This window comes from Salarias fasciatus, chromosome 20 (genome assembly GCF_902148845.1).
Source record: "Salarias fasciatus chromosome 20, fSalaFa1.1, whole genome shotgun sequence".
Lineage (NCBI taxonomy): Eukaryota > Metazoa > Chordata > Actinopteri > Blenniiformes > Blenniidae > Salarias > Salarias fasciatus.
Window position 1 is genome coordinate 33759293 of NC_043764.1, and position 13650 is coordinate 33772942.

A 13650-nucleotide genomic window follows, 5' to 3' on the forward strand; every position below is an offset into this window, starting at 1 on the left:
TGGGAAGGCTGTTGTGGAAGCTCTCCTGAGTGTTTTCCTTCTCTCAGGGAGCTGAGCCATGCGGTGCCCGACATGTCGATCCACGGCAGCCTGTCGTCGGTCCACTGCTCTCTGGACATGGAGCACTACTGGCTCATCAGAGGGCTGCTGGAGCACAACCTGGGGGAGCCGGTGGAGGAGTTCCTCCGTCCCTACAACCTGCAGGACCCCAGTACCTACGTGAGACAGCAGCAGCACACACACCGCGACACACCGCCACAGGCTGCAGTGACACGCCTGCTTCCTCCCCTGCAGACGGTGCTCAGTGGGGACGTCTACGCTAACTTGTCCTTCCTGGTTGACATGATGGATGTCAGTCTGGAGCTCCTGGACAGTCCCAAGCCTGCTGACAAGAAGCGCTCCTTAGCAAGGTGGGTCTGCTCCTCCTCTTACAGCCGGATAAAGAAACAGTCGCCTCTATTTTTACAGGCACGTTTAAAAATGTTGGTCAGTGAACAAATTGCTCATGGTAAATTGATTCTTATTTATTTATTTAGTTTTTTTTTAATTGAGATTCCACAGAAGTAAAGCAGGTTGACAGGTTTCGCTGATACAAGCTTGTGGTCTTCTCTTTTTTTGGAAGGGGTTGTGAACAAAATAAAGAACAAAGCCATTTTCCATCAACGTTTACAATCAGTACACCAGGGTTATGTATATAGGTGGCATTAAAACAAGGAGGAAACACAGAGAAAAACAAACACAAAAAAAGCGAGGGTCCCAACCCACCCTTCCATCCCGACACCCAGGAAAAAGATGAAGAAAAAATGTGTTCACACTCTGTTATCATTTTGTTCGGTAATGGTGAGTGAAGAGATGTAGTCAATGAAAGGCTGCCAAAATTTATTAAAGGTTTTCAAAGAATCCCTTTGTCATTCACACACACTCGTTCAGAACAAAGATCAGACTGAACCCAGTCCCTAAGGAAACGCTAAACACTTGTATATCCCAGGATGCAACACTTCCCTCGCGACTCCTCCTTCCGTCTATACAGACTAAATAAAGGCAGTGTGAAAAAAAAAAAAAACATGTGTAAAAAGGTGTTTCCCGAGGAGGCCAAACGGCAACATGTACATTTTCCTTACTCTATGCTTAATAGTAATAAAAAGAATAAATAAATGAAATGAGATAAATAAATGAAAGCAGTGGTCATGGAGTTCAGTAATGGACACTGCAGCGGTGGAGAGCAAACCGTGAGCGTTGGTCCAGCTGTGGGCTGAGGCTGTGTCTCACTGTGGGTCACTGATGAAGTCGGCCGCACTCACATGAAATGAGAAGTCTCTCCAAAGAGCCTGATGGGATACTGAAAGCACACTAATTAGCAGGAGTTTTAATAAATTGGATGTCATCTTCAAATCACAGTATATTTTTACACATAAACGTACACATAAATTGAAACTTAATTTTGATTTATTTGATTGGATGACACTTGGAGTGACTGGAATGTACATCTGAGTTGAAAAGTAATGCTTATCGGAAACAACAGAAATGATAAAACCGAAGAAGCCGAGTGCAGAAGGCTTGAACCTGGTTTCAGTGATCTGCTTCACCTCTTGTGACAGTGTGTGGGACAGACACGGTGCTTTGCAAACTTTGGATGTAAATACGTCTTTCCCTCATGGCTTTGTGAGTCGCTGCTGGATTAGTGTTTGTCTGTGTCCACTTTCTGTTTATCATAATTAAGAGAATAAATAATGTTCTCTCCTTTTCTTTCACAGGTTTGACTTCATGAAGTCCAAGCTGCTTTTTGAGGGCTTCTCAAACGGCTCCAAGTCTGTCAACCTGGTGTCTCACTCGCTGCTGGCCTACGACACTCGATACCGCGGGCAGGATAACGGTGGTGTCGACACTGAAGGCGCAGGCTGCAATATGTTTGACTGCATTCTTCAGCCTTCCAAAACGGGCTCAAACCGGTCGTCCCTGCAGCTGGAGCTGCACTACAGGTAGCTTCATGTTCACACACACACACTGCTCTCACACACCGCGGCCACCGTGTTCTCCGTCCCGCCAGGTCCACTCGGGACTCCTCCTGCTTCACCGTGGTCCTCAACAACCTGCGGGTCTTCCTCATCTTCGACTGGCTCAAGCTGGTTCAGGACTTCCTGCGCGTGCCGGCCGACAAGGCGGCGGGCGGCTCCGCCCCTCGCCAGCGCTGCTCCAGCAACGCCTCCACACACTCGGGAAGCAGCGTCGGCGGCGGCAGCCCCGCCCCCGCCATGACCGTCATGCCCAAGACGGTAAAGAGTGGAGTCGTCACCAAGAGATCCACCATCACCGTCAGCCAGGACCGCTGTCTGGAGGTCAAGATCAACGTGACAGGTGAGGACCAGCACGCACACCTGGACCACCTGGACCACCGGTCTGCTTCTGTAGCGGTCTCTGAACCGGCTGTGGTTGTCCTCAACAGGCACGGAGTTTGTCGTGGTGGAGGACTTGTCATGTCTGGACACCAACGCCATCATTCTGAAAGGCACCACGGTCCTGACGTACAAGCCCCGCCTGCTGGACCGCCCCTTCTCTGGCAGCCTGGCCGGAGTCGAGGTGAGCTGCTCTGACTGCTGCTCCGCCCCCCTGCCGTCCCCCTGCCGTCCCCCTGCCGTCCCCCTGCCGTCCCCCTGCCGTCCCCCTGCTGTCCTCCTGCCGTCCTCCTGCCGTCCTCCTGCCGTCCCCCTGCCGTCCCCCTGCCGTCCCCCTGCCGTCCCCCTGCCGTCCTCCTGCCGTCCCCCTGCTGTCCCCCTGCCGTCCCCCTGCCGTCCCCCTGCCGTCTCCCTGCCGTCTCCCTGCCGTCCCCCTGCCGTCCCCCTGACGTTTGCTGTGACTTGATGCCCGATGCCTCCAGGTGTTCTCGTGTCGGCTGGGCAGCGAGCAGGAAACGGCGCTGTCCATCATCGACCCCGTCAACATCCAGGTGGAGCTTTGCGGGAGCCCCACATATCAGAGCAGCTCCGGTCTGCTGGACGCCTTCAATGTGGAGGACATCCCACCACTGCTGGAGGTCAGTGAACGCAGCACGGCCTGGAGTGACCACACCGTTGTTGAAATGTCAGGAAAGTGTCGCTGACGGAACCGAGCGCTCCTCTCTGGCCCGGTGACCTGGTTCACTGCATGTCTCTGACAGATTCAGTTTCCCGCTCTGGACATCCGCCTCTCCTACAATGACATCCAGCTGTTCTTGGCCATCGCCAAGTCCATCCCCGCAGCCGGCGCTCCGCCTCCCGTACACCCTGACGTGAGCTCTGCGCCCCCCTGTGAGACCGCCGCCGTGGCCAGGAGCAGCTCCAGGCAGAAGGCCGAGGCGTTCGGCGGTGTGTAGAACAGCCTGAAGCCACGCCGCAGCTCACAGCTCAGTCTGTCACTGCTCTCATCATGGAAGTAACTGCTCGGGTTGTCTTTGTGTTCTCAGAAAACCAGCTGACATGCTTGCAAGACCTTGGTTTCACAAAAGAGGACTGCAAACGAGCATTGATCCACTGCAAAGGTCAGTCCGAGCTCCTGCTCGCTGTTGTCTGCACCTGCTCAGGGTTTATGAGAACCTGTTGAAGAGCGACCTGCCCCTCATCCTCAGGCCAGCTGGACCAGGCAGCCACCTGGCTGCTGGAGAATGCCGACAGCATGGCGGGCTGCTCCAGATCCAGGGCCGACTCGGGCTCCGGCAGCCACTCCGCTCCGCTGTCAGGGGTGGAGCTGAAGGCTGAGAGTGTGTGCATCTGTTTCATCGACGACTGCCTGGACTGTGACATTCCACTGGCCGAGTTCACCTTCTCCAGTAAGAAACGCTTCAGGAGGACATCGGTCCGACTCATCATGCGCTCGTGCTGTTAAACCGAAGACAGGCCGTAACGAAGCACATACGCTGCAGGATGCAGTAGTGAAAAGGGAGGGATGGAGCGTGACGCTTCACACTAAACACACTGGCTTTGTGAGGCCCTGCGGCGGGACTCAGACCTGGATCGGCAGTGCATGGCTGACACACAGCTGCTTGTTTCAGACTGACAGCAGCAGCTGTGTGTTTGTTGTTGCAGGACTTTACATGCTGCAGCGCATCGGATCCACCCAGGAAGGAAACGCCAGCTTCACCCTGTGTGGGGATTACTACAACAGAGAGCTGTCAGGTGAGCGGTCTTCAGCCGCCACTCAGTGGACGGTAGCATTGATCACCAACTGAAAACGTTTTTATTCCTACCCATACCAGGATGAGTGGAGATGTTCAGTTTTGAGCAGCATTCAGACTTGTTTTGTTCCTGTAGCCACATGCAGTTCAGTTAATGTCACCTGGATTAGTACAGCGGAATCTATCAGCTTTAAACTTGGACAGCTCCACGTGCCTCCCTGTGCGGGAGTGCAGAAACCTCAGTAAGCTGAACACAAAAGCAGCAGAATATTAGTTCAAAGCTCAGAACACTGTCCAGAGAACATCAAGAATGCAATGAATGGCTTGCTTTTTCTTCCTCAGCCAGTCTGATGACACATGTGGAATGCTGGGTAGCCCAGTTCTGTCCTCTCGCTCGCCAACACTAACAGAGTCCTGCAGCCTGCATCTTGTTTTGCAGAGTCACTGTGGCGCTAACAGTACGTCCCGAGCCTCGGGGTGTTTGCTTGAAGCGCTGCATCACTGACCTTTCGGTCAGGGTCGGACTTTATTCACTAATCTCTTTAAAACAGGGCAATCCTCAGTGAAGGACTTTGAAACTGCAGATACTTTCAGTGGATTCATCTCTGTCTGTTTGTGCGTGTGTGTGCACGTGTGTGCGTGCGTGTGCGTGTCTCTGTCCCTGCGTCTCTCAGGCTGGGAGCCCTTCGTCGAGCCCTGGCCTTGCTTCCTGTCCTGGCAGCAGCAGGCGGCCGGTCGTCTTCACCCTCCTCGTCTTAAGATGGGAATTCGAGCCAAACAGAGGCTGGACGTGAACATCACTTCGGTTCTTCTGGGTGAGCAGGGAGGACGGGAAGACGTGTCCTGGAGCGCCATGAGGGGAGCTTGATGCTGCATTAACAATGTCCAACATGTTTTCCAGAACAATACAACACCACCAAAAGCTCGTGGATAGCAGACTACTGTAAGGAGGAGCAGCACACCCCTCAGAGCTCCCCCCCCCTGCCATGGATCGGCTCTTCAGTGGACCCCCCCAGCTGTGGACAGAGTGAGTTTAACACTGCATCACAGCTCAAAGAGAAACGAAGGGAAAAGCCAGTTTCAGTCAAAGCTTATGGAGAGCGTGACGTTACTGAAGACGGCTGTGAGAAGTGCTGAAGGTTGTGGCTGTTCCTGAGCTGGTCCGGGCCGACCTGAAGAGTGAAGCCTGCTCTGCTGCACACAGTCTTGTTCTTGTTTCCTGGTTTAGTTCAGGCACTGTCCTGCACACGAGTCACCTGGAGAGCAACGGCTCCTCATGTTTTTCTAGTGGCCTTCCTGTCATTGCTTTCCCGTACTGACATGTCGGAGGTCAGGCCCTGCAGCCGGGTGAAGCTCCGCCCACACACAGAGCAGTCTGGGTATTGATCAGCGATCCTCAGAGTCTGGATCTATATCTTCATCCCGTGACAAGCCTGCCCCAGTGCTGCTCCGCTTTAGAGGGTGTTCTTATTGTGAGATTAGAGTAAAGGTGGAAGCACCAGGCATGATGCTTGTGAACCAGGTTGACTCCAGAGGAAAACACAGGAGCTGTGATGTGTTGATGCATGAACTGAGCAGATGAAGTGGTGATGGAGCGTGTCCCTCTGCATGTGTCCTGGTTGTGCAGTAACTCTCTCTCTCTATGTCAGGTGCACCTCTTGCTCACCTTAGAACTAGGAGCTCAGCCAGCCTGGCCTGCCTCCAGCAGCATATTCCCCACGGAGGTACAGTTAAGAAGGGCGCCGCCGCCTCGGCGCTCACTCAGCTGTGAGGAGCTGCCACGGCATGCCGCAGTCCACCCAGCCAATCAGCTCCTCTGATGAGGCCCATCGCTTTCACCCGTCTCATCTCTGTTGTGTCCACACCATAAAGACAAACAAGCCGTCCTTCATTCCAGCGACACTGGGACTGATGCTGGAGGCTAGAATCAGGGCTGGACAGAGAGCTGTGGGGTCCGTCCGTCCGTCCGTCCGGTCGGTCGGTCGGTCGGTCGGTCGGTCGGCCTGTCTGTCCGTCGGCCTGTCTGTCCGTCGGCCTGTCTGTCTGTTTGTCTCTGCCTGTCTGTCTGTCCCCTGACCTGAAGGTGAACTGCCCCTGCTGATCCACCTCCCTCATGACCCTGACCTCTCCGGGGTTGCTGCTGCTGGTCTAGTGGTGCTCCTCTGGCTCCATGCTGCTGGTCTAGCGGTGCTCCTCTGGTTCCATGCTGCTGGTCTAGCGGTGCTCCTCTGGTTCCATGCTGCTGGTCTAGCGGTGCTCCTCTGGTTCCATGCTGCTGGTCTAGCGGTGCTCCTCTGGTTCCATGCTGCTGGTCTAGTGGTGCTCCTCTGGCTCCATGCTGCTGGTCTAGTGGTGCTCCTCTGGCTCCATGCTGCTGGTCTAGCGGTGCTCCTCTGGTTCCATGCTGCTGGTCTAGCGGTGCTCCTCTGGCTCCATGCTGCTGGTCTAGCGGTGCTCTTCTGGCTCCATGCTGCTGGTCTAGCGGTGCTCCTCTGGTTCCATGCTGCTGGTCTAGCGGTGCTCCTCTGGTTCCATGCTGCTGGTCTAGCGGTGCTCCTCTGGCTCCATGCTGCTGGTCTAGCGGTGCTCTTCTGGCTCCATGCTGCTGGTCTAGCGGTGCTCCTCTGGTTCCATGCTGCTGGTCTAGCGGTGCTCCTCTGGCTCCATGCTGCTGGTCTAGCGGTGCTCCTCTGGCTCCATGCTGCTGGTCTAGCGGTGCTCCTCTGGCTCCATGCTGCTGGTCTAGCGGTGCTCCTCTGGCTCCATGCTGCTGGTCTAGCGGTGCTCCTCTGGCTCCATGCTGCTGGTCTAGTGGTGCTCCTCTGGCTCCATGCTGCTGGTCTAGCGGTGCTCCTCTGGCTCCATGCTGCTGGTCTAGCGGTGCTCCTCTGGTTCCATGCTGCTGGTCTAGCGGTGCTCCTCTGGCTCCATGCTGCTGGTCTAGTGGTGCTCCTCTGGCTCCATGCTGCTGGTCTAGTGGTGCTCCTCTGGCTCCATGCTGCTGGTCTAGCGGTGCTCCTCTGGCTCCATGCTGCTGGTCTAGCGGTGCTCCTCTGGCTCCATGCTGCTGGTCTAGCGGTGCTCCTCTGGTTCCATGCTGCTGGTCTAGCGGTGCTCCTCTGGTTCCATGCTGCTGGTCTAGTGGTGCTCCTCTGGCTCCATGCTGCTGGTCTAGCGGTGCTCCTCTGGTTCCATGCTGCTGGTCTAGCGGTGCTCCTCTGGTTCCATGCTGCTGGTCTAGCGGTGCTCCTCTGGCTCCATGCTGCTGGTCTAGCGGTGCTCCTCTGGTTCCATGCTGCTGGTCTAGTGGTGCTCCTCTGGTTCCATGCTGCTGGTCTAGCGGTGCTCCTCTGGCTCCATGCTGCTGGTCTAGCGGTGCTCCTCTGGCTCCATGCTGCTGGTCTAGCGGTGCTCCTCTGGCTCCATGCTGCTGGTCTAGTGGTGCTCCTCTGGTTCCATGCTGCTGGTCTAGCGGTGCTCCTCTGGTTCCATGCTGCTGGTCTAGCGGTGCTCCTCTGGCTCCATGCTGCTGGTCTGTCCTGAGGACGTGAAGCTGCCGTCCTGCTGGGGGCTTCACGGAGCTCCCAGGATGCTCCCGGCTGTCTTCTTGTGGGGCCCTCGGAGCCGGGTGCTCCTCTGTGGCCTCATCACGCGGAGTCTGATGTCCGGGTCTTGCCGGTCTTGCCGGTCTCTGGTTGATGGTGGAGACGCTAGACTGCTGTCCTCTCTCATGGCCGTTTCTAGCAGGCTTGGCTTTGTCATTCCGCCTCCGCATGTTTCCCACTGCATGACCAGCACAGTGGAACTGTCTGCTGGCGGTGGGAGGTGTGTAACTGTGGGTCTGGAGCAGGGCTGCATTCACACTTGTCAGGTTTTTGTGAAATTGCCTTATTGAAATAATCGCGGTGTGAGTTTGTTAATCAGTGTTCAGTTTTTTAAAAACCAAACAAGTGGACAAGGAGCCCTCCAGCAGTTCAGCCTGTGGTTTGATTGGAGTCAGAGTCCAGCATCGAGCAGGAAGTCTCTGTTCTGCTGCTGTCACTCCTTTATGCATTTGATCGTGTATGGCTGAATTCTCAGCTGATAGTGCTAACAACACTGCAATGATCGCGAGGTGTGCGTCACCCAACACACCACAAGATTGTTTCTGCCGGCCCGGAAGCATTTCCTCTCAAAACAATGTGTGCACGTCACCATGAGTGCATTGCAAACTGATCGAGCTCACAGGCGACTGCTTTCCCCACATTAATGATGATGAGGAGGAGGAGGAAGCAAAGGTGTGAACACATCTTACTTCACAGTTTAGCACGTTAACTTCATGCTACCTGTCTGGTTTGATATATAGAAGGGCTGCATGGTAATCACAACATGGCAAGAAATGAATGGAACTGCATGCGTCCATGCACGCTGCATTCATGCTCTGCATGTTCAGAAGCACAAAAAACAAGAAAAATGACCACAAACGGAAGTTGGACGGGGGGTGCACAAAGAACAAAAAATTCAACCTCCCCCTACATAGGTGTTTGGATAATGTGTGTTTAGCTGATATCAAGCGGCCCTAGTATATATAAACCTGTAATGTTAAACTGTTTTCCATCGCTGAACGCTGTGATTTAAAGGGGTACTCCAGTAGTTTGAATGGATCCAACTCACAACTGCAGAGTTGTTCTGAAAGCAGAGACACAACAGAGTTACCATGTTGCTATTACTACTGCGAGGTATTATCACTACTATCGTATGCTGAATCTGGATATTTTGGATCAGTTTTTTCATTGATATAATGGTGTTGTTGGTGGACATGAAACAAACAAAACACAAACAAAAAAACCAAAACAAAAAAACACCACATTTAGTGCAGGGCAGGCAAGTGGGGGCTCTGCTCCTCGAAGGTCACCACCGGCTGGCGGCAGACCTTCAGAAACCTTGTCTCTTTTAATGCACAGCACAGACAATTCACATGAATGGTAGGGCAGGCAAGTGGGGGCGCTGCTGCTTGAAGGTCACCACCGGCTGGCGGCAGACCGCCAGAAACCTTGTCTCTTTTAAGGTGCAGTATAAGACACGGTCAAGGGCCTGTGCAGGTCTACAAAATGCCATCTTAAGCACCACTCACAACTGCAAGTAATTGTTACCAGCAATGCCATTCTGTCTAATGAATATATCTAAATTATATATAGTTAAAAGTAAGCAACTGTTAATCTATAAAGAGAGAGTCTTGCTGTGTGATGGGGATGTAATGGAGTGGTGATGGCAATATGTATCTCTACACCAATGCAATGTCTTACTTAGTAAGTATACTTCAATAAAGAAGAAAAATATAATAATTATAATGATAATAATATTAATAATAATAATGGTAGTCATGGTATTAATAACAGTAATAGATATGTTCATGTATGTAAGTATATATAGCAGTGAAGGGGGGAAAAAAAACGGAACTGGATGTATACATATGAAATATGAATATGAAAGGGATGGGGCTTATAAGTTTATACTTCTTCCCATTCCTTTTGAATATATCTGTATATGTATGTCAATTGTGGAACAGAGTGGCTGTACCAATACGGAAGCATGTATTCAATAAACTTCATTCATTCATTCATTCATTCATTCCAAATGAATGATGCTGTGACAGCCAGGAACCTCCAGAGGTCAGGCAGGTTAAACACAGCAGGGTACTGACGGTGTCTCCCCCACCAGTGCATCCTTTGGTTAGTGGGTTGGCGTACCCCTTTAAAGAAAACCCAGCTCACCTGAGTGGCTTCATAGCCACAAACATCAACATGTGCATGACTGTTCGAATCAAACTTCGCTTTGAGTAGACCAGAGGAGCATGCCTGCCGGTCAACCTTGCCTTCTATTTCCACCAGATGCCAAACTGTCCAAGAGGAGGCAGCCGTTTGTGCCTTACGCTCTGCGCAACCACACAGGATGCACCATGTGGTTCGCCACCATGACCACCACCCCGACCAGGTGAGTGCAGCCGCTACCCGCCACCTACACTCCCTTTTCCCTTTATAAAAGCTGCTCGGGTAGATTCTCCTCATGTCCCGCTCTGGACACGCCCACTTTCTACTATATATGGTCAATAAAAGGAGCTCCTGAATCTTCTGCCTGCTGATCCAGCAGAAGAGCCACAGAGCATTCAGTGGAGGGTGGCACCGAAGAGCTGGATCGGTGGTGACAGCGGTGCCACCAATAAAAGAAAATCTAGTGAATGGCAGCATGTCTTTTCTTTCTGCAGGTTAAAAAATGCTTCGGCGTTCGGTGTAACACCTCTGCTGAGCCACCAGTTGGCAGTGAAGTTTTGACATTACCAAGATCTGCGTCTGTGCTCCAAAAAAATTCTTGAACATGCGATGATTCAGACCTGTGGATTTCAGGACATTTACTGTCCTCACAGCAGTGTCCATGACATGTCTCCTTTCAAGCGTTGGAGCAGCAGTGGTGTTGTTTCGCTCTCGAAGAGCAGTGCCAGGGCCGTGGCTGCTGCTGCTGTGACGGCGATCAGAGACGCCAGCTTCCACTGAATGCATCCAGACTGTGACACAGTGTCAAGAAGACCGGATCCCCTCGTTGTGTCTTTGATATCCTCCAAGCTTCTCTCCGGTGATTTTCACTGTTCGGGTGAAAATCAGCAGCGGTGCTGTATCAGAAAGGTCGGATATTCATCCATTGTGGTGGAGGATCCCTTTGCCAGGCCCTCCACACGTCTTCCAAGTTGTTCTAGGTGATCGTTGGCCAGATCTTCGATTCGTCATGTTATTGTGTCACTCGACAAACTTATGTCACAGAGCTTTGTTTTTTGCTCTGGGCCGACAAAGTCTGCCACTTTCAGAATGCTGTCTTGACCAGATCCTCCACCACTGAATGGCTTGCTCCGCCTGGCTGTTTCCAGGTCCACCAGGTGGCCTGGGTTAAGGCCTCAGCAGACCTGAGCAGACTGCTGAGCACTGCCTGCTGCAGCGCCGCCTCTCCTTGAAGCAGTCCTGGCTGGTGGATTCCTCATTGCTTTGGGGATTTGTATCATAATGGCCTTTTGTGTTGATGTTTTTCAACCAAGCATTAACATGCCTGCAGATCAGGCTCACAGCTTTATCCAACCCTTTAGGTATGACAAAGTCAGTCCACTTGTCATGGAACCTCCTTTTCTCATTTCCTACAGCATTTTATCGTCCTGGAGCCAGCTGCCGCTCAGAGTCCACCCTCACCGCTGCGTCACGGTGTCCTCGGGAGACATGCTCCACCCAGTGGTGAACAAATCAAACACTGCTGTGTGGACTTCTGGGAGTGAGGTCCAAAGCAAACTTGTGACCACCGCTTGTCCCAGGGCACTAAATGTCATGATGTGATCATGAAACTGAGATTCGTCCCTTAAAAACAACGTACAGTTGGGTCAAAACTAACGTTCAGACCGTTCAACCCAGGTAAAGCTGTTCACTCTGTCCCCTCAGGGTGGCGCTGTCCCACAGCAGCAGTGCAGACTCCATCTCAGACATTCACGGTCCAGGAACCGATGACACCCACAACGTGAGCCAGTGGAGAGAGGTGCTTCCCGGGGAGGAGGTTCCGTTCGAGTTTGAGGCCCGTGAAAAACTCCGTCACCGGTACAGAACCGACCCGCCGTCACATCTTTTAAAGACAGAACTGACCCGCCGTCACAGCTTTTAAAGACAGAACCGACCCGCCGTCACAGCTTTTAAAGACAGAACTGACCCGCCGTCAGAGCTTTTAAAGACAGAACTGACCCGCCGTCACAGCTTTTAAAGACAGAACTGACCCGCCGTCAGAGCTTTTAAAGACAGGACTGACCCGCCGTCTAGCTTTTAAAGACAGAACTGACCCGCCGTCACAGCTTTTAAAGACAGAACCGACCCGCCGTCACAGCTTTTAACGACAGAACCGACCCGCCGTCAAGCTTTTAAAGACAGAACTGACCCGCCGTCACAGCTTTTAAAGACAGAACTGACCCGCCGTCACAGCTTTTAAAGACAGAACCGACCCACCGTCTAGCTTTTAAAGACAGAACTGACCCGCCGTCACAGCTTTTAACGACAGAACCGACCCGCCGTCTAGCTTTTAAAGACAGAACTGACCCGCCGTCAGAGCTTTTAAAGACAGAACCGACCCACCGTCTAGCTTTTAAAGACAGAACCGACCCGCCGTCACAGCTTTTAAAGACAGAACCGACCCACCGTCTAGCTTTTAAAGACAGAACCGACCCACCGTCTAGCTTTTAAAGACAGAACCAACCCACCGTCTAGCTTTTAAAGACAGAACCGACCCGCCGTCACAGCTTTTAAAGACAGAACCGACCCACCGTCTAGCTTTTAAAGACAGAACTGACCCGCCGTCACAGCTTTTAAAGACAGAACCGACCCACCGTCTAGCTTTTAAAGACAGAACCGACCCGCCGTCAGAGCTTTTAAAGACAGAACCGACCCACCGTCTAGCTTTTAAAGACAGAACTGACCCGCCGTCAGAGCTTTTAAAGACAGAACCGACCCACCGTCTAGCTTTTAAAGACAGAACTGACCCACCGTCTAGCTTTTAAAGACAGAACTGACCCGCCGTCTAGCTTTTAAAGACAGAACTGACCCACCGTCTAGCTTTTAAAGACAGAACTGACCCACCGTCTAGCTTTTAAAGACAGAACTGACCCACCGTCTAGCTTTTAAAGACAGAACTGACCCACCGTCTAGCTTTTAAAGACAGAACTGACCCGCCGTCAGAGCTTTTAAAGACAGAACCGACCCACCGTCTAGCTTTTAAAGACAGAACTGACCCGCCGTCAGAGCTTTTAAAGACAGAACTGACCCACCGTCCAGCTTTTAAAGACAGAACTGACCCGCCGTCAGAGCTTTTAAAGACAGAACCGACCCACCGTCTAGCTTTTAAAGACAGAACTGACCCACCGTCTAGCTTTTAAAGACAGAACTGACCCGCCGTCAGAGCTTTTAAAGACAGAACTGACCCACCGTCTAGCTTTTAAAGACAGAACTGACCCGCCGTCAGAGCTTTTAAAGACAGAACTGACCCACCGTCCAGCTTTTAAAGACAGAACTGACCCGCCGTCAGAGCTTTTAAAGACAGAACCGACCCACCGTCTAGCTTTTAAAGACAGAACCGACCCGCCGTCACAGCTTTTAAAGACAGAACTGACCCGCCGTCACAGCTTTTAAATACAGGACTGACCCGCCGTCACAGCTTTTAAAGACAGAACTGACCCGCCGTCACAGCTTTTAAATACAGGACTGACCCGCCGTCACAGCTTTTAAAGACAGAACTGACCTGCCGTCACAGCTTTTAAAGACAGAACCGACCCACCGTCTAGCTTTTAAAGACAGAACCGACCCACCGTCTAGCTTTTAAAGACAGAACCGACCCGCCGTCACAGCTTTTAAAGAGAGAACCGACCCACCGTCTAGCTTTTAAAGACAGAACCGACCCGCCGTCAGAGCTTTTAAAGACAGAACCGACCCACCGTCTAGCTTTTAAAGACA

General features: G+C 52.4%; 1 protein-coding gene across 1 annotated transcript in view; it reads left to right on the forward strand.

Moving 5' to 3' along the window:
• vps13d (vacuolar protein sorting 13 homolog D) overlaps nt 1-13650 on the forward strand; it is a gene marked incomplete at its 3' end in the record, with an annotated part of 91173 nt that overhangs the window by 40681 nt on the left and 36842 nt on the right. The window contains exons 28-41 of the mRNA XM_030117833.1: nt 48-219; nt 295-410; nt 1755-1979; nt 2048-2355; nt 2444-2577; nt 2876-3031; nt 3155-3341; nt 3440-3514; nt 3602-3802; nt 4059-4148; nt 4822-4962; nt 5049-5174; nt 10018-10120; nt 11602-11754. Of these exons, the coding sequence (XP_029973693.1) occupies nt 48-219; nt 295-410; nt 1755-1979; nt 2048-2355; nt 2444-2577; nt 2876-3031; nt 3155-3341; nt 3440-3514; nt 3602-3802; nt 4059-4148; nt 4822-4962; nt 5049-5174; nt 10018-10120; nt 11602-11754 (2187 nt within the window). The remainder of the gene's footprint in view (nt 1-47; nt 220-294; nt 411-1754; nt 1980-2047; nt 2356-2443; nt 2578-2875; nt 3032-3154; nt 3342-3439; nt 3515-3601; nt 3803-4058; nt 4149-4821; nt 4963-5048; nt 5175-10017; nt 10121-11601; nt 11755-13650) is intronic.